This window comes from Lepidochelys kempii, chromosome 1, assembly GCF_965140285.1.
Source record: "Lepidochelys kempii isolate rLepKem1 chromosome 1, rLepKem1.hap1, whole genome shotgun sequence".
Taxonomy (NCBI): domain Eukaryota; kingdom Metazoa; phylum Chordata; order Testudines; family Cheloniidae; genus Lepidochelys; species Lepidochelys kempii.
This window is the reverse complement of record NC_136380.1, coordinates 271337509-271358086: the sequence shown is the minus strand read 5'-3', so window position 1 is coordinate 271358086 and position 20578 is coordinate 271337509. Positions and strand designations below refer to the sequence as shown.

Below are 20578 nucleotides of genomic sequence, written 5' to 3'. Positions count from 1 at the left end.
AAGAATAAAGTGGATTTGATTAAAGAACTGTGTGGCAACTTATATGTGTAGCAATTACACTGTTATCTGTGTCTGAAAAGACAGATGTGTGGTGTCCTAGGGTATCTATCTGTTCTGGGATTGACACAGTGAAGGCAGGGAACTGTCCAGCCTGAGAATGCCCCAGTCAGAAGGGAGAGAGACTCTTGTCTCCACCCAAGAAAAGCAGCACCTGGGGAGCTGAACACCAAGCGTGGATGCCCTTGCTGAACCAGTGAGCAGCAACACAGGTGCAATTTCCCTGAACTGTGACTCAGGAAACACCAAAGGACTGCAAAGGGGGAAGCAGGACAGGATTACACTGACAGAGCTGTGTGTGACTCTTGTATTTCTAGATCTAGTCAGTGCTTAACAAGTACTTCAAAGTCAAAATATAAGACTAAAGTCATGCCTGATGTAAGCGAGAATCATTATTGATTTCAACAGAATTACACTCATTTACATCAGGCCTGAATTTAAATTTACAGAAATAAGCCACACTGATGTAAGTATCTTTATATTGCTAAAACCTGTGTCCACACAAGGGAGTTGTACCACTTCAACTATATCTCGTTCTACACAGATATCGTTAAAGCATCACAAAACACCCGTGTGTAGACAAAGCCTTGAGCAGTTTATTTATAACATCTGAAACAATACAAACCATCTATGTTTCTGAACTGTATTGAGGTTTAGTAGTACCTTTTAAAGATGCTCTTTAACTTTGCTTCAACTCCAAAACAGTTCAGAAAGAAAAAAGTTCTAGAGAATCCCCACAAAGGCACACATACCCTTCTGATGGTCACTGAGAAGCCTTTCCCACAGGCCATACAGTTCTGTACCTCATTGTCTTCTGCCCATTTCCTGTTTAGGGCTTGTGTGTGTTTGATCTAGATGAATAAAACAAATACAGACTTTTTTAAATGCAAGTCCATTTCTTACTAATGTCCTCTACTACATCACCCATGCTGTACGCATCAGGATAAAACACTGAGGATTAACCATGGCGATTCAGCAGTTATAATGCAAGCTCACAGTTATTTAAATAAAAAAGAACTTTCTGAAGTCCAATCTACGGGCTGAATTCTGAACTTACATGAAAGCTCCCATTGATATCAACTGCTTCCTGAGGTGCACTGGGCCTCATTTTAACAAGTCTGGAGTGACAAGTCAAAATAGTTTTCATCACTACACATTGGTATTGACATGCTTAGTCACCGCAATGTGATTTATACCTGTAGCGACTGGTTTTCTCGGCCTAGCTCTTGCATCGCTGCAGTTGTATTGTCCAGCTTTTTTTTCAGTTCCAGGAGTTTGGCTTGCAGCTTTTCAATTTCTCCCTCACTTTTAATACACCTGAAGATGGACAGCAAGTAGTAAATTAAACGTATACAAAGCAATTCCTATCCTATTGGGCAAAATGTCACCATTGAAAGGTTTGGCCATGTATCCATAACAAATAAATATATGACCGTAATTAACCATTGTATTTCTTTGCTGGGAAATTGATGTAGTATTTTAACAATTAACCTAAGATCACATCTGAGCCTCACTCTCAGAGGGAGTACCAAATGAGGCACAGCGGGGCCCAGGTTTCAGAGGGGGTCAAGACTGAGTGCACATCCACCAGTTGGAGCATGCTGCTCTGCACAAGTGCAGAACCAGACAGTCTCATTAAGCAGCAGCAGTAGTTCTGGCAGGCCATTTTGTAGCAAATCAAACAGAAAGGAGGTGAGAGAAAAAAATGAAAGTTACTTGCCTGTAACCAAGGTTCTTCAAGATGGACCGTACATATTCACATTCTTGGGATGAACGCCAACTGGTGCTTTTGAACAGTAGTCTTCGACTAGCAGTGTCTATCTGAATGTTCACACATCCCCTCCATGTTCTCCCCTCAGAAGGCAGGGCTATAAAGGGGGGCGTGGCAGCAGTCACTGGCTCAGTTTCTTCCACTGCTAATGCAGAGCCCGAATAGTTAGGACTTTGCAGGAGAGGGGAACGGGGGCAGGGAGTATGAATATATAAAGTCCATCTTAAAGAACCTTGCTTATGGGCAACTAACCTTCATTTCTTCTTTGACTGTCCTCTGCACACTCCCACTCTTGGGACAGTCAGCAGTATATAAGGATTTCAGATCAGGGATCAGCAACCTTTGGCATGCAGCCCATCAGGGAAATTCGCTGGCAGGCCAGGACTGTTTGTTTACCTGCAGCATCCGCAGGTTCGGATGATCGCAGCTTCCGCTGGTCGCGGTTCACCATTCCAGGCCAATGCAGGAAGCGACGCAGGCTGAGGGATGTGCTGGCCGCCACTTCCTGCAGGCCCCATTGGCCTGGAATGGCCAGTGGGAGCTGTGATCGGCTGAACCTGCGGACGCTGCAGGTAAACAAACCGTCCCGGCCCGCCAGCAGATTTCCCTGATGGGCTGCATGCCAAAGGTTGCCGATCCCTGAGTTAGAGAATGTGAGTCTGCTCCTGCCCTCAGACAAAACAAACAGCATTTGGTATTGAACTTTGTGGTAAACAGATCTATATTTGGAGTAACCCACAGACCAAAAAAGACTCACCTTTATAACTGTTGTTCTTCGAGATGTGTTCCTCATATCCATTCCAATTAGATGTGCATGCCGCATGCAAGTTCGTCGGAGAATTTTCACCCTAGCAACACCTGGTTGGTCGGCTGTGGAGCCCCCTGGCATGGCACCTTCATGGTGCTAGATATATACCCCAGCCAACCCAGAGCCCCCTCAGTTCCTTCTTGCCAGCTACTCCGACAGAGAGGATCGAGGAGGGTTTGGAATGGATATGAGCAACACATCTCGAAGAACAACAGTTACAAAGGTGAGTGACCGTCTTTTCTTCTTCGAGTGCTTGCTCATATTGATTCCAATTAGGTGACTCCCAAGCCTTACCTAGGCGGTGGGGTCGGAGTGAGATATCGCAGAGTGCAGCACCGCTGAACCAAATGCCGCATTGTCTCTGGATTGCTGGACTATTGCATAGTGAGAGGCAAAAGTATGCACTGAAGACCAAGTGGCAGCTCTACAGATCTCCTGTATTGGAACTTGCACCAGGAAAGCTGCCGACGAGGCTTGAGCCCTTGTGAAATGGGCAGTGAGGGACTTGGCCAGGATGCTGGCCAGGTTGTAGCAAGCACGGATACAGGACGTGATCCAAGCAGAGATGTGCTGTGAAGAGACCAGGAGGCCTTTCATCTGGTCGGCCACGGTGACAAAGAGCTGGGTAGTTTTCCTGAACAGCTTCGTATGCTCAATATAGAAGGCAAGGGCCCTGCGAACATCAAGAGAGTGCAGCCATTGCTCTCGCCAAGTAGCATGTGGCTTCGGATAGCAGACCAGGAGGAAAATGTCCTGGTTGACGTGAAAAGTTGATACCACCTTGGGAAGGAAAGCCGGGTGAGGGCATAGCTACACCTTGTCCTTATGGAAGACCATGTACGGTGCTTCCAAAGTGAGGGCTCTGATCTTGGATACGCGCCTCGCCGAAGTGATAGCCACGAGGAAGGGCTGTCTTCCAAGAGAGGAACAGAAGTGAGCAGGTGGCCATTGGCTCAAACGGGGCCCCTGTAAGTCTGAAGAGGACCTGGTTAAGGTCCGACGCGGGGACCGGTTGCCGCACTTGCGGAGAGAGACGGTCCAGCCCCTTAAAAAACCTAACGACCATAGGGTTGGAAAAGACAGAGCGTCCATTTTCTCCTGGGTGGAAGGCCGAGATGGCTGCCAGGTGCACTCCAACAGATGATATTGCCAGACCTTGCAGTTTTAGGGATAGGAGACAGTCCAAGATGAGAGGCACGGATGCTTGCAGGGGGGGCATGCTGCGTTGAGCACACCAGCAGGAGAAACGCTTCCATTTGGCCAGGTACGTGGCTCGAGTGGAGGGCTTCCTGCTACCTAGTAGGACCTGCTGCACTGAATTGGAGCAGAGAAGCTCCGAGTGAGTTAGCCATGCAGCGTCCACGCCATGAGGTGGAGGGATTGCAGGTCGGGGTGGCAGAGGCGGACGTGGTCTTGTGAGATCAGGTCCGGCCAAAGCTGGAGTGGAATCAGGGCGTCTACCGATATCTCCAATAGCGTGATGTACCAGTGCTGCCTAGGCCATGCCAGGGCGAACAGGATCAGATGTGTTCTGTCCCTGCGCACCTTGAGTAGGATTTTGTGAACCAGCAGGAATGGAGGGAAGGCATAGAACAACTGGCCCTTCCACGGGAGTAGGAAGGCGTCTGTGAGAGAACCCGGGGAGCATCTCTGGAGAAAGCAAAATATCTGGCATTTCCTATTGCTGCGCGAGGCAATCAGGTAGACCTGGGGAAACCCCCACCTCAGGAAGATGGAGTGGATGACATCAGGACGGATCGACCACTCGTGGGACTGGAAGGACCTGCTGAGGTGGTCCGCCACTGTGTTCTGGACCCCTGGGAAAAAGAATGCCACCAGATGGATGGAGTGGGCTATACAAAACTCCCACAGGTGAATGGCTTCCCGAAAAAGGTGGGACGAGTGAGATCCCCCTTGCTTGTTGATGTAGAACATGGCCGTGGTGTTGTCTGTGAGGACCGCCATGCAACAGCCATGTAGATGCTCCCGGAATACTTGACACACCAGGCGCACCACCATCAGCTCCTGTACATTGATGTGTAGAGAGAGTTCGGCTGTGGTCCACAGACCCTGCATCCGGAAGTCCCCGAGATGGGCACCCCATCCTAGGGATGATGTGTCTGTGACTAGAGACAATGAGAGTTGAGGAGTATGGAATGGGACTCCTTCGCATACTGCCCTGAGGTCTAACCACCAGCGGAGAGAGGCTAAGGCTGTTTCCAGGACGGTGACCACCATGTTTAGGCTCTCTTGACTTGGGCGATAGACTGTTGTCAGCCAGGCCTGAAGTGGGTGGAGCTGCAGTCTGGCATGCCTGCTCACATTCGTGCAGGAGGCCATGTGCCCCAGAAGGCTTAAGCACATCCTTGCCATTGAGGTAGGAAAACTTTGGAGGCTCCGGATGAGACTCGCCAAAGACTGGAAGTGGGCGTCCAGTAGAAGAATTCGGGCGAGTCTGGAATCTAAGACTGCCCCAATTAACTCTATTCTCTGGGTTGGATCCAGAGTTGACTTTTCCATGTTGAGGAGGAGGCCTAGTCGACGAACATAGCCATGGTCGCTTGGACATGGGACTGTACCTATTCCCTGGTGCAACCTTGGATAAGCCAATCACTGAGATAGGGGAATACTTGGATTTGCTACCGATGGAGGGAGGCTGCCACGACAGCCATACATTTGGTAAATACCTGGGGGGCCGTAGAAAGACCAAATGGAAGGACCATGAACTGATAGTGTTTGCAGTTGACCACAGAGTGAAGGAAACTTCTGGGCGCCAGATGAATCACTACGTGGAAATATGCGTTCTTCATGTCGAGGGCGGCGTACCAGTCTCCAGGGAAGGTATGATGGTCCTCCAGGGCACCATGCGGAACTTCAACTTTACCATGAATTTGTTGAGTCTGCGTAGGTCCAGGATAGGCCAAAGCCTGCCCTTTGCTCTGGGGATTAGGAAGTAACGGGAGTAAAAACCCCTGCCCCTTAACTCCCTTGGAACCTCCTCAATCGCTCCCACTGTTAGGAGCATCTGCACTTCCTACGTAAGGAGTTGCTCATGAGAAGGATCCCTGAAGAGGGATGGGGAGGAAGGGTGGGGAGAAAGAAATTGGAGAGAATATCCCTTTTCCACCATGCGAAGAACCCAACGGTTTGTAGTTATGAGGGACCATGCACAGCGGAAACAGGATAAACAATTCTTGAATGGTGGGGAAGGATCCTGACTGATGTCCAGTATGCTGTCCTCGGCCGAACCTTCAAAAGTTTTGTTTGGGGCCCACCAGAGGTCTAGCTGGGCCTTGGTTCTGCCCTGGCTGGTGGTTGGTGGACTTCTTCCTGCCACCTCCCACACGTCTCCTGTAAAAGTCCTGCCTCGGCCAAGGAGGGGGATAGGAACATGACCAGTGCCGTGGTTCCAACTAAGGAGCTGACGGCCGGATCAGGGATGGTTTGCCCTGGGATGGTACCACATGAATAGGAGCCGGTGCCGCCGTTTGCAGTGATGTCGACTGTCATCACTGTCCCTTGCCACCGCAAAGGTATCTGGCATTGATGGAAGTCAGGACTCGACCACGCTATGAGTCGGGGAAACTCAACGGCTCTTCCCTCGGTGCCGGAGTCAGCGGTGCCGACTTCAGCACTTGAACCTTCGTCGCTCTGCTACCGGATGCGACTACGAGGGTGGTCCCAGGGGCACTGGCAACTGCTGAGGTGGAGCAGCTATCTCTGGTCTGCGGTGCCACTTGTGGCCAGGCGAATGAGAACAGTGCTGGACCAACTGCACCAGTTGCAGTGCTGAGGAACTTTGGTGCCGCGGGACTCTGCCAGAGTCCAACCACAGTGCAATACCTACTGCTGCCACCGGGGCACTGCGCACTGAGGCGCTCGGCGCGCCGCTGGGGGATCCAGGCTAAGAGCCGCCTCCACCAGGAGCTGTCTTAATCTAAAGTCCTGCTCCTTCTTGGTCAGGGGCCGAAATCCCTTGCAAATTGTGCACTTGTCCGCCTGGTGGGATTCCCCCAGACACTTCAGGCAGGAGTCGTGGGGGGTCGCCCATTGGCATGGGCTTAGCACAAGATGAACAAAGTTTAAAGCCCGGAGCCTTGGGCATGAGCCCAAGCAGCAGGCGGGGAGGAGGGGAGGAGACCCCTTCTAACCCACTACTATAACTATACTAAAACTACTATAACAATTAACAAACTACGAAGACAGTATCACTAGAGAGAGTGGAGAGCAGCAAAGCCGAGCTCCACAGTTCCAACAACCGTCACGGGCGATAAGAAGGAACTGAGGGGGCGCTGGGTCGGCTGGGGTATAAATCTAGTGACATGAAGGTGCCACTCCAGGGGGCTCCACAGCCAACCCACCGGGTGTTGCTAGGATTAGGAAATAGTGGGAGTAGAAACACGACTCCTGAAATTCACCAGAACCCCTTTATCAGTCTCTCCCAGAGTAAAGAGTTGATTTCTGATTGTAACACCAACTTGTAAGAGGGGTCCTGAATAGGGAGGGAGAGGCTGGTTTGGAGGAAGAGTCTTGAACTGGGTGGTATATCCACCCTTTATGGTGTCCAGAACCCACTTGTTCATAGTGAACTTCTGCCACTCACTGTAAACAGTGGCATAAACAGTCTCCAAAGAATAGGGGGATCAAATCCAGAGTTGGTTTGCTGCTCTCTAACCCCATGTCAAACTGAAGGGCTATCTGTCAGAAGTAGTGGAGGATGAATTCTTTTGTCTCAGCTTAAACTTAAATGGATGCCTTCTACTGTTAAGATGATGACTGCTGTTGTTGTTGTTGCGACTGGTAGTATTGTCTACCATTGTTGGAATATGAAGAATAATGAGCATAATATTGTCTTTGATATCTGAAGGCAGGTGTAGGAATTCTTCCCTTAAAAAGCTGTAAGAGACCCAGAGACCTAGCACCTGTCTAGTCTCTTTCATTTTCTCTAACAACTCATCCATTTTTGAGCCAAACAAATCATCCCTCTCAAAAGGAAGATCTTCAATCTTCAGTCTCATTTCTTAGGGCAGAGAAGAGGTGTGTAGCCATGCATGTCTGTGGATAGTTACTGCTGCAGCTGATATCGTCCTGATCTTGACAATATATCCAAAGCGTCAAAAGACACTTACAAAAATATACAAAAACGTATAGCAACATTTAGACCCTCTTTAATAAGAGCATTAGACAGTCTGCAGTGTTCCTCAGGAAGATTCTTTGTAAAAAAAAAAAAAGAGAGATCTTGTCCCAGAGATGAAACTATTATCTGGCCAGGACAGCTAGGTAGCTAGCTATTCTCATATTTAGAGAAGCTGAAAAAAAATACCTTTCTTCCAAGCAATCTAATTATTTCCTTTTTCTGCCAGTGGAGTAGAATGTAAATGTCCCATTCTTGAAAGTTGCATTGTTGCAGCTACCACAAGAGAGTTAAAGGGGAAATGAACATGGAAAAAAGAAAACTCTTCATATGGGATCTCCTACAACCAATCAGCTTTCTTAGCAATCAGTTGATATGAAGGTAGAGTATTCCATGCTGATTTTGCTGGCTGGCACAGACCTTCCCAAAGAGGCAGAGATACTTTCTCAGCAGATGTATTCCCCAGTATCAAAAACAAGAGGAGGAGTTTCCTGCAGTAAACAGACAGTAATTTTAACTTAGACTCCATTCTGCTTACTGAATCCTGGAGTTCTATAGCATCCTCAGATGGTGAGGGAACTGAGGCTACTCCAATGTTTTCCTCAGGGGAGGATTTGCCTGTGGGTTCTAAGTCTTGATGCATAATACCATCTTGTGAAAACACATCAACTTCTTCCTCATCACAGAGAATATCCTGAATTTTTGTAGGGGACCTATCTCTTGGTCTCTGTTCCACTGGTGTAGGATCTGAATGCCTTGGATCCAACACATTAGTATGTGCTGAAGTTTCCTTGCCTCAATGTGGAATCGAGGTCATCACAACTGAATGAGGTTGAAACAGAAGCCCTGGAATTGGCTAGTATGGCCAATGCATCCAGGAAGATACTTACTACTCATGCCAATTTGTCCAGTTCTGTACCATCTCATAGTAATGAGGAAACATCAACGTTCAATAATCTTTGTCACAAAAACAGCCTTGAGGTCAAGGCTGCAGGTAAATTGATGTATCCATCTCCTTTTCTAAATGTGGATCCAAACCCAGATCTGACAAGGAACAAGATATGATAGAGGTAGGGATTCATAGTACTGACAAGGGTGAGATAGTCTTTCTAGGTGAATCTATAGGTATTTGGGGAGGAAGTAGTAGCATAGCAGAAGATCCATATGGTGAGGAATCCACTCTGTCTTTTGTGAGAGGGAAAGCATTGTGTTGGATCCTTATCCAAATCTCTCTCTTCTGCTGAAGAAGCGTGACACTGATCTGATAAATGCAGATCCACAGGTACCTAAGTGGAAACCATCACTGAACGTATCAGTGCCAATACAAGAGAGCGATCTATTGATTTATTAGGTCCTGACCCAACAAAGCGATCTTGGTCTCTGGTCTGTCTCACATCCGCATGTTTGCAATCTGAAGGATTTGACGAGTTCCCTGAATAGAAGACAATGTAAGACCCAGAAAGGTGCTTGGTCTTGCTGCTTCTTCAGAACTGAAGGTCCTGGTTCCAAAGAGACCTCAGGCATGGAACGCATATTGTCTAAGGCCATTTCTGTTACCATGTTCCTTTTTTGGAAGCAGGTCTAAGGTTTTTGTTGCTGACTGGGTAGTCTTCTTCAATTTTGTCTGCTGAAGAAGGCTCACATTCATCTGTGGTAGTGCTTGGAAGGAACTGAAGCAGTAACTGCTTCCGTGCCCCCTTTTATAGCCCCATTCTCAGAATATGCTCAAACACTGATAGGAGGTGCATGGAGGGGGCACATGAATGCTCAGAATAGGCATTGCTAATATAAGTTTGTACCATTCAATGGCACCAGTCGGCGCATATCCCAAGAGTGGCAATATGTAGAGGACATTCAAAGAAGAACCTGGTTTACTGTGGTCCCTTCCTAGCCACAATTTAATGCCCAGGTACAAAATTTAATTGGTTAAAGCCTATTTTCAAAATGTTTTCATTTCTGTGTTTGTAATATTGTTGCAGAAAACTGGCTATGATGAATTTAGCACAGCACAGGGACTGCTGCTGGAGATTTAAGCAGCTATTTAAAAAAAGTCTCTAGCCCTTTTCCTTGCAGACCTAGAGCTCAAAATATAATTTGTTTGTTAAGGAAGCTTGATGGTCAGAAAAAGAGTTTCCCCACAGAGACCCTCATAAAGGGTTTTCTTTATCTCACAAGTGGGTTCTTCCCTCATGCAGACCTCAGGATGTCCTCCAATCCTGCAACCACATTGCTCTCATTCAGTCCCCCTCCCCTTATCCTGCAGGCCTCCTGCAATCAGGAGAAAAAGAGCTCCGCTTCTGCAGAGTTTAGGAGATCTGTAGTAGAGGTAGAAGGAGGGATCTTAAGAGGTCAGAAGCCTAGAGTGGGAAACTAAGAGGCCTGTAGGAGAGGGGAACATCTAGTGAGTCTGAGGAAGCATGTCTGTCCTCTTTACGAGCTTTAAGAGGCTCAGAGGGGGCATATGCTGAGTCTTAGAAGGATCACCGGTGGCCACATTTGAAAGCCCAAAAGCCTCTTTTGTATTGTAGGGGGATGACAAGTCTGTTCTAGATCACTGGGAAGTTGATGAGCCTATTCTGACTCTGAGACAGAGGATCCTCAGTGAAGAGATCCCCAAGAAACCAACTCAGACTATGGAAGTCCCCTCTGCAAAGCCTTCTAAGACTCATGGAGGCTACTGACCACCCCTCCTAATGCTTGCACATGTGCAGAATGGATTTGGAGAGGCTCCAAAAGAGCTTAATTAAGGACTTGCAGGGGATGGACACAAGCCTCTTAAGGTCAACATGGTTTGGGGCCTTGGTGAGCATCTTGAGTCTTATGAGGAGGCAACTCATGATGAGCCTGTCAAAGTTTGCAGGAGGTGGGCACTCCATCACAAAGCCCACAGGGTGTGAAGGCTCTTGTTTGGTTAGCTGGTTGACTGGTTCAACAGCCTACTAAGATTTGCTGGGGGTAAGGAGGGGAGGCCTTCACTCTCTGGAAACCCCTACCTGGAGCACTGGGAGCAGTACAATACATACAAAAATGTACGTAGAACACTAGGAAAACTGAAACACTATTTTTCAAATTTTAATTTATCACTTTCCTAATAAGCAACCGAAAGCACACTCCCACATCACCGACTTACCTCTCCAGCAATGCTCTCCTCTCATCCTGATTATTTTGTACTGTTGCCTCTAATACAGCAATCTCCCCACGCAAATCATCCGTCTGTTTCTCTAGCTCACTGACCCTTCTTTGACTGCTCTGCCACTCTTTCTTCATTGTAGCGAGGTTTTCATTCAGAGCTGTGATCTGCATGGTGAGCTTGGCTTCCACCTCCTCATGTTTTCTGTTTTCTTCTTCTTTCTCTTTTATCTCTGTGCGCTGAGAAAAAAGGAAACATTGAACAATGAGCTATCAAATAGCTCTGAGTTTGTAACTAGGTTGGTGTGTTATTAACTCTAACATCAAAATTAAAATGATGGTAACGTTTATCTCTGGTACATCTGCAAAACCATTTTTGATATTTTACAGCTAGCAGGCAGTTATTCAGGCATGTCTTTCCAAAGGGTCACTTTTTCTAATGCAACAATGTTCCTTATAAGTGAAAGAAAACTAGATTCTACCCTTCTGGTATTGTTCAACTGAGGCAGAGAAATTAAAAACTGTGTATTTACAATTTTAATTCATAAACAGCTATTATACTAAACAAATGCCTGCTTATGGTCCCACTATGGATTTATTTCTATTTATCAAAACTGAAGGTTTTTGGAAATATTTACAAATCATTGATTAAAAATGTAAATGCCATGAGATTAAAATTACGTCTGCCTCCCACCCTCTTTGAAGGGAATCAGAGACATGTGCTAAATACACACAAGCTCTATACATGCTCACCAGTTTAGTTTCAATTGCAACACATTCCTTCTTCAGTTCTTCCTCTTTTTTTTTCAACTGATCTTTGATAATTTGCTGATTCTTCTTCTCCTGTTCAAGAGCTAAATTCATGTTATCTACTTTGCCCTGCAGCTCTAGTTTCTGTTGAATCAATAGCTGCTTCGCATCCTTTAGATTTGTCACCTCCTGTTAAAATATAAGTTTAAACTATCACATAGGGTCTAAAAATAAAATGGTAAAACTTATCTGTGACCTAACTTGAGACTGACGATAACTATTTCCTGGGATAGGAGAGCAAATGCTTTTACCGCACAAAATACAGTATCAACTGACCGTGACACTATATTAAAAAAAAAAAGTAAGTTCGTTACCTAGGTTACAAATTTCATCTTAGATTACTACAAACAGAAAAAAAAATTCTAATTTACTTCTCCACTAAAATAGTGGAAATTATGTTTGTTTACTTTCTGCCTTTCTGTCAAGTAGTAGGTTTGTCAGTTTCACTTTTAAGTCGGATTCTAATAAATTTCACTGTCAGGTTTTCTGCACTAGGTAAGTGTCACAAGGTGAGAGTTACAAACCCCTTGGTGGCAAGAAGAGAATTTTGATTTATTTATTTATTTATTCCATTGGAAACAATTATTGCATAGGAGTGTTTCCACAGGTCTTAAGTTTGTAAATATTTACCTACATATTGTACTGGAAATAGATGGAATAACTTCAAAAATAGATGGAATAACTTAATTTGACAGGAATTAAATCCTTAAATCCACAGCCCAATATGAATGTATTATTCTGATGAATAAGGGGTGCTAATTTTTCATAGGACACATTCCACTGAAAGTCAAGACAAAACATCCCACGGATAGTCTTTTTTCTCCTTTCAAACCCATGGGTGGATGATATGGCCATACTTGATTTCATAAGTGGAGATATTTTTGGTTTCAGTCTGACTGCAACCATGGAGAACAAGAGGTGAATATTAAGCTGACATCCCAGGTTGTGTATGTTTTAAAATTCTCTGCAGCTCTATAAATTCCTTCTCTCTTTAGCACAGAGGTTTCAGGAAGTGTGTCACAATTATAGTTAGTATTCCTAAAATCAAAATGCATTGGGCATTGAATTCTCTGGAAGTAACCATCATTTTTAGACAGTGGATGACAAAAGAACATCTGAAAGCCATTATATATTTTTTTGTATTTCCACAGAACATAAATATTCAGGCTATTTTAAAATAAATTTATTATTAGATTGTAAGCTCTTTGTGAGATGGACTGTGACTTCATTTATACTCACAAAACCACCTACAACATTGGAGAGGCCAGCAGAAGCAAATAAATTACTATTAATAAATATAATATGTAATAAAATGTAGAAAATGTAGCCAGGCTGTCTTTTAAAAGGGTCAGATTTCAGAAGATACAGAAAGGGATTTAGAGATGTAAAATGTTATGAGCACTTATAATACAAACAAAGACTAAAAAAAAAAATTCAACACTCCATCCTCCAATTTTTAATTTTCTCTCTTTTTTTTTTTTTTGAAAGTGAGGTATCCTTAAAAAGATTTAATTTTGCCTCAAGAGTGATTTTTAAACTAGTTTCAACAAAACTGGTTTAACTAATATTGGTTTGGTATTTTAATGTTGCAGTAAATTACATGCACTTAAGAGTGAGAGGTAGGTACATTTTTAATGAACGTACACATTTTTTTAATTAGGAGTGTCGCTTTAAAAATCAGAGTTCAGGTTGGATACAACCATTCAAAAACAGCTTAAAATCCCCCCCCTCCCCAACAACTTCACACTTTACATGGCTTTCCATATCAGTGAGAACATGTACCTTCATAAAACTAAGATGTTGGTTTTGCTTTGGGTTTTTGGTTTGTTTTTTGTTTTGTTGTGGGGCTGGAAGAGGCTGTTCACTTTCCTCACTTCTCAGAATTTGGGTGCACAGCGTGAGAACTTTTCCCCTTGTCCACCTTTTATTAAAACATTGGGAGACAGCCTAGATATTTAATTGCTTAGAGTCATCTATATAAAAGGAGACAGCATGGTCTAGAGGTTAGAGTACAGAATTTGAAGTCAGGAGACTTGGATCACAACCAACTGACAGTCTTGCTGTGTGACCATGAAAAAATGACTTAGGACTAATCCACAAAGGGACATAGGGGTCGCAACTCCTAACTTTTAGGCATCTTGCCACCTCAGTGGAATCTACAAACCCTAGTTAAGGTGCCTAGGCTCTCCATAGAATACATGGGGAGAGATGGGCACCTAAGAATGGGATCCACAGAAGCAAGCACCCTAGCAGGGAACTGCCTAAAGTAGTCAATGGGAGATGCTGAGGAGAAAGGTGGGTCCTAGCCCTGCCCCGCTCAGCGAGTGAGGCACCTGACTGGGCTGGAAAAAGTCACCTATCTCTGCTTGCAGCCCACAGCCAGGGACCCTCTCCTGGAGTCAGATGCATAAGCTGTTTCATACAGAAGTGATGGCAACACACGTCTAGCTCCTCACAAAACAGCCAAGGAGCAGAGAGGATGGGAAGGCCTCCCTTATCATCTTTAGCCCTGTGGTTAGTGTACGCAGTCAGAGTGTGGTAGACACCAGTTCAATTCCCCCCTCTGCCTGATATGGAGAGGGAAATTGAACTTGGGCCTCCTGCATTGCAACCTACCCACGAGGCTACAGAGTCATTCTCACTCTCTGGCCCAAAGCATATTTAATTATTTATACTCAGCAGAACAGCTTCAACAAGAGACACTGAGCCACATCAAAATAACCCATAGCCCAGTGCTCTGAGAACATCAACTGGATTGGGCCCCACAAGATAGGCGGGGACATCTATCTTCACCTGGTTTGAGGATTCCGCTGGGGCTTAGCCATGAGAATAGGTGCCTGGAAGTCTAGGCTGAGGTGTTATGTGCATACCCAGTGGCAGAAACTTAGGCACCTGAGGGACTTTTACAGCAAAAATTTAGGCACTTCCAGAGTTAGGTAGGAGCTGACCCGAGGTTTTGCTCCTAAGTACTTTTGTAGGTATGGGCCTTAATCCCTCTGAGCTTGAGTTCCTTCATGTGTAAAATGGAGATAGTAATACCCATCGTTGCAAAGCAATTTGAGATTCTCTGATTGAATGCGTTACTTTCGTGCATATTCTTATTTGTGTAGTTCCAATTTGTGTCTCAACATACCTTCTCAAATTCTTGCTTGCAGGTCCTAAGCTCTTCACTATATTTAGTACTGTCTTTTTCCAGTTTACTCTTTATTTCCTGGAGCTCTGTTGTTTTAGATTTTTCATTAGCCAAGTCTTTTTCTTTCAAAACCTTGAAAATAAATCAAAGGAAAAATGGGACCTTATCCAGACTTACAGTTATCAAAAACCTCTTGATTACAAAGATTGCTGATGGAAGAATGATTGTATCATCTATCCATCCACAATTATTTTGTCTGATCTTAGAGAAAACCCTAGATTAAACCATTTAGTTTAATCTTTAAAATCAATAATCTGTTTTTTCTTTTCACATTCATTTTGTTCAGTATATGGCCCCTCGGGGAAAATAAACTTATGCTGAAATTGTTTTAATTTATTCTGTCATTTCAACTATTTGTTTAAAATCTTTTATGTATCAGTGGTCCAATAAACTGCTGTAAGTGCAGGTACAAATTGCATTACCACAATACTTTGAGACGTCCTGGCATGTTTCTAAATATGTTTCCATTAGAAAATAGGAAAGAGGAGAAAGGTAATGGGAAAAGTAAGTTACCTTGTCTTTCTGGATTTCCTGTAACATCTTGTTCTGTTCTTTCAGCTGCTGTTCTTTCTTTGACACATCCTGCTCCAGAGTAGACTTTATTGTCTTAAGTTCTTGGATCAACTGATTAAGGTTACCAATTTGATTTCTGCTTGAAACTAATTCCTCCTGAGCCAGAGCAAGTTTCTCCTCTGTGGACTAATTAAAAAAAACAGTTCTGAAAATCATCTGTCAAAGCCATTGCAAGATCAGAGCTCTACATTAGTCACAATAATTTAAACACTTATTATGCATCTACATGGAAAGTTCAGCTTCTGGTGCATAGTACTTCATTTTAAAATTTTAGAATTTCAGTAGAACACAGTTAGTAGAACACACACTATTTTCCTGTATTCTCTTGTTGGGACAATGCCTGTAACATTGTGACAGCAACAGTAAAACACATAAATAATAATAAGGTAACTGGAACTGAATGAGGTGACTATTAAATTGTAATTAACAGCTGTTGAGTAATGACGAGAGAAGCAAACTGAACTCTATCTCAGGGGAGGGCAAATCAGGAGCAGAAGTAATAATTTCAACACTTGATCATGGACAAAAGAGGTTGCAATTCATTTCCAAAAGGTACTTTGAGGAAAGTGTTTGAGCTCAGCAAGAGCACAGGAAGAGACAAATTATGTGAAGAGATAATTTTCACACAAATTATATAAAATTGGTTCAAGTCCCAGTTAAGAAGACATCTCTATTAACCACATCTTACTTAAGTGGCACCTGCTGAGTGTAAATTAGAACACACAGTAGACTGCACTTTAACTTCCAAACTCCATATAATACGAGTAATTATTGCAAATTTATTGAATGACATTATTCAAAAATATTTACACACTATACAGTACAGCACAGGCTGACTGCTACATTTCCTTTCACCAATTTTTAGAGCTTCTTGGTCTGTGAGTATGCACAATTAAAATTTCAATCGTTGCTACCGTTAATGGTAAATTTAAAGGAAAAATGTCTGGTGCAGACAAAGCTTACTTAAGGCTCACTACTCATTGATGCTAGCACCTGAAAATGTTTTTTGATCAACACAGCTGATAACCACTTAATTTCTGCCAAATAACTTTCTTGTAGTGTCTTAAATTAAGTGTTAAAAATAAAACTAAAGATTTTATCCGCCTCATACAGTATCTGTTTGTGAAATTCCTCATCTCATCTTGCTCAAAGTGGCTATTGTTACAGTGTTCCAAACTCTTGTGATGTTTTCAGAAGTCTCACAATATTTGATGTTCTTCTTAAAGCCCCAGCTTGCTGGAATCATGAGATTGCATGAGTATCTCAGTTTTAAAAAAATCTAGCTCTCATGGTGGTGAAGAAAAGCTTGAAAAGTGGGAAGCAAGGGAACCCTAGCAGCCCAGAAACCAGATCGCAAATAAAAAGCCTCAATTTTTTTAGATTTCATGATGTGTAAGCACAGTTCATAAATTCTGAGCCCTTGACGTTGGTGATACTACTTTTGTAACAGGAGTATTTCAACAGAAGTGTCTGAAAGCAGGGTTGGCTACATCAATGGAAGGAACAAGTGGCGACTCAAGACACTAGAACTAAAGAATATCAGAAAAATGACCTGTTTTTCAGTGAAAAAAAAAATATATATATATATATATATATAAATAAATAACTGAACAAGGCTTAAGGTCAGATTTATTGTTAACTCTTGGAATCACAAAGCTTCAGTAAGAGGACTACGTTGGGATTTAAGCACAGAAGGATAGTACGTTTTAAAAAGGCTCATTATCTTTACTAAACTTAAAATAATAAGCATATCCCAAACCATATTCAAAGACAGGTAAAAAGGAAAAGCATGCAAGTCATTAAAACCTGTTTCAGTATCTGGTAACAAATAAAACAGAACAGAGCCCAACAGTAGAGCTATGTAATTATCTCCCAAGGTATTTTAAGTGGACATAAAACCCTCTTCAAAACATGCAGTGAAATCCTGGCCCCACTGATGTCAATGGGAATTTTGTCCATTGGTTCTTGCAAAGGCCTTTATGATGTGGGAGACTGCCAGAACTCAACAACAATGACAACTCATACTATGACATATTAATACTGGGTGAAAAACTGCCCAACTGAAATCAATGGGAGTTTTGCCCATTACAGTTTCACCCATTATTTTAAACAGGCCAGTTTTAACATGCACATTACAGTGTCCTCTCCTAATTAGTATCCTCTTCAACAGTAGTAAATATTCTTTAAATGAGCAGATAATCACTCCAATGTATAACACACAGTTTGTGTGACTGTCTTTCTGTATGAGTAGCAGTACCCTCAGTTACTGGATGGAATGTCAGACCAGCTTAAGTATTAATATCCACACTGACATCTTAGACCCTATCTAGCTTATAGCTATAATACTGCTACACAAGTATGAATACTTCTCAGGTAAGCCCCTTTGTTTTCCATTCAAACCTATTTTTAACTAAAAAATCCCGGGTTTTACAAAAAAGTATTTAGTTTTTTTCCTGATGTTCACCCTATCTTTGTATCATTCAAATATATAAAAAATAACTTTTTCTATTACAAAAAATATATATATATTACGAGAATATATTATTCTGTGTGTATATGCAAAGCTGCCTGTTGAAGTAAGGCTATGTATTAGTCTAGAAGATACACACAATAAACAGGCACACATGCAAGCTCTGAAGTGCGTGCACATCTGAATGTACTGATGAATCTCACACCCACCATGCCACATTTCAAGCTTTTAGCAGATAATGGTTTAAAGAAACACACTAAAATGGAAGGAAAATGAAAATCTGTATCAGAATACATTTCAGAACACAAGGAAGTATTCTAAAGTTTTAAAAAAACAAAAACAGGAGAACAGGGATGAAGTTGAGTATCTGCGCTGCAAATGGTGTGGCCCAATTATTAAATGTAAATATTTAAAGGCTAATAGTTCTAAGTCTACAACAGTAAACTGTTTGTTGAAATGATATGTTGTTTTCTTAAACTCAGAAGTGACATTGTGTTTTGAGTTCTGTTTTAGTTCTGCAGCAAACCACATTGAATCCGTTCATCAAACCATTAATCTACTGAATACTTTCCCCCCGTCCTTCCGTCCACCAAAATAACCCCTGATATTTACCCAGAAAAATTATTAATAGTTTTTCCCACCAATATTCACCTATTTTTGTTGTTATAGTAATAAACACACTGATAAATTCCCAGGAAAAATTAAATAAAATAAAAACTGAAAATGAAGGGCCCTATTAACAGGTTAATGCTAGTTTAATTTTAAATTTTTGAATAAGGAATCAAACAAAGTACAAATTGGGTAAGTAATGAGATCAATGGGATATTTATTAGAATGTTTTTAAACAGGGGATGGGACAAGCAGAGGAGGCATTAGAAAATATTTTGAGGACATAGTATGTACTAGGTCACAGTGGCTTAGGTACACTAGCCTTTGTGCCCTTTTTATTATGTGTAGTTTGAATTTGAAGGAGTGGGAGGTATGGGGGGAAGGATTACTAGCAAATACACAGAGAGGAACGGTCAAATGAAAAAAGACACCAACCAGGAAGACTATGCTATGAAGCAAGGTAATTCCTCAACAGGGTGACCAGATGCCCCTATTTTATAGGGACAGTCCTGATATTTGGGGCATTTTCTTCTATAGGTGCTGTGACAAAGTTCCTCCTCTCCCTTGGTGGGTTCTGCGCTTATTGGTGGATATGCTCACCTCAGAGATTCACAGCAGCCCTCGGTTTGGCCACTTTTGCTATTGGCTCAAACCTGCTGCTCACTCTGCTAACCTCATCACTGGCCAGCATGGGGAAAAGGAAGGTGAACAATCCCCACAGTCTCTGCTGATCCACCTAGTGGGTCGGGGAAAAGGCCAGGGACCTTCCCCTCTGGTGGGACCCACAGTCCAGGTCACTCCTCCTGTATCCAATAGGGAGTTGGGGGAATGGAGGGAACCCGGGCCCACCCTCTACTCTGGGTTCCAGCCCAGGGCCCTGTGGATCACAGGTGCCTACAGTGTTTCATGTAACACCTATGTGACAGCTACAACTCTCTGGGATACTTCCCCATGGCCTCCTCCCAACACCTTCTTTATCCTCACCACAGGACCTTCTTCCTGATACCAGATAGCGTTTGCACTCCTCAGTCCTCCAGCAGCACGCGTGCTCACTCTCAGCTCCCTGGGTGCCCCTCACTGACTGAAGTGAGTTCCTTTTTAAACCGGGTGCCCTGATTAGCCTGCCTGTCTTAATGGATTCTAGCAGCTTCTTAATTGGCTCCAGGTGTCCTAATTAGCCTTCCTGTCTTAATTGGTTCCAGCAAGTTCCTGATTGTTCTGGAACCACCCCTATTACCTTACCCAGGGAAAAGGGACCTACTTAATCTGGGGCTAATATATCTGCCTTCTATCACTCTCCTGTAGCCATCTGGGCCGACCCTGTCACAGTACCTATTACCTCCCACCCCCGTCCCAATTTTTCACACTTGCTGTCTAGTCACCCTATTCCCCAAATACATTCTATTGATGGCATTGTCTTTGGAGGAGACCAGGACTAGATTAGAAAAGCATCCAGGCTAAGACTGATGTGCATTTGGCAGATCTCATACAGTATTTGTTTAATTTGATCCAGCCCAGAGCTAGCAGTTCCTCATTTTCATGAGCACTACACATTCACTTACAGAAAATGTAACTTTTAGGGAAAAAGGGCAATTTTTGTAAACAATACAAAGTCCCCCCCCAATTTACATAAATTAAAAGAGAATATAATTTATTTGAACTTGTCAGCTCAAATCCATCCATCCATTCTCCCCACACACCATCAATACAGTTAAAGAATTGCAAGAGATCAACACCCTTATTTTTAAAAAGGAACATATCCTTTCAATAACTTTAATTTTAACCAAAGTGAATTGGTTTGGTGCCATTTTTGTGGGGGGAGAAACAAGGCAATTTTTTAGACTGAACAAGTACAGTAACTCCTCACTTAAAGCTGTCCTGGTTAAAGTTGTTCTGTTGTTACGTTGCTGATCAATTAGGGAACATGCTCATTTAAAGTTGTGCAATGCTCCCTTATAACGTCATTTGGCAGCCGCCTGCTTTCTCCACTGCTTGCGGGAAGAGCAGCCCGTTGCAGCTAGCTG

General features: G+C 43.3%; 1 protein-coding gene across 5 annotated transcripts in view; it reads right to left on the bottom strand.

Moving 5' to 3' along the window:
* EEA1 (early endosome antigen 1) overlaps window positions 1-20578 on the bottom strand; it is a 136419-nt gene that overhangs the window by 6831 nt on the left and 109010 nt on the right. For all 5 annotated transcript variants that reach the window (XR_012156717.2, XM_073327558.2, XM_073327559.2 and 2 more), the window contains 6 exons: window positions 15416-15601; window positions 14843-14974; window positions 11653-11838; window positions 10901-11139; window positions 1254-1374; window positions 810-908 (listed from right to left, as the gene is read on the bottom strand). Coding sequence is in view for 4 of the 5 variants with exons in the window: in XM_073327558.2 (XP_073183659.1) it covers window positions 810-908; window positions 1254-1374; window positions 10901-11139; window positions 11653-11838; window positions 14843-14974; window positions 15416-15601 (963 nt within the window). In the remaining variant the exon portion in view is untranslated. The remainder of the gene's footprint in view (window positions 1-809; window positions 909-1253; window positions 1375-10900; window positions 11140-11652; window positions 11839-14842; window positions 14975-15415; window positions 15602-20578) is intronic.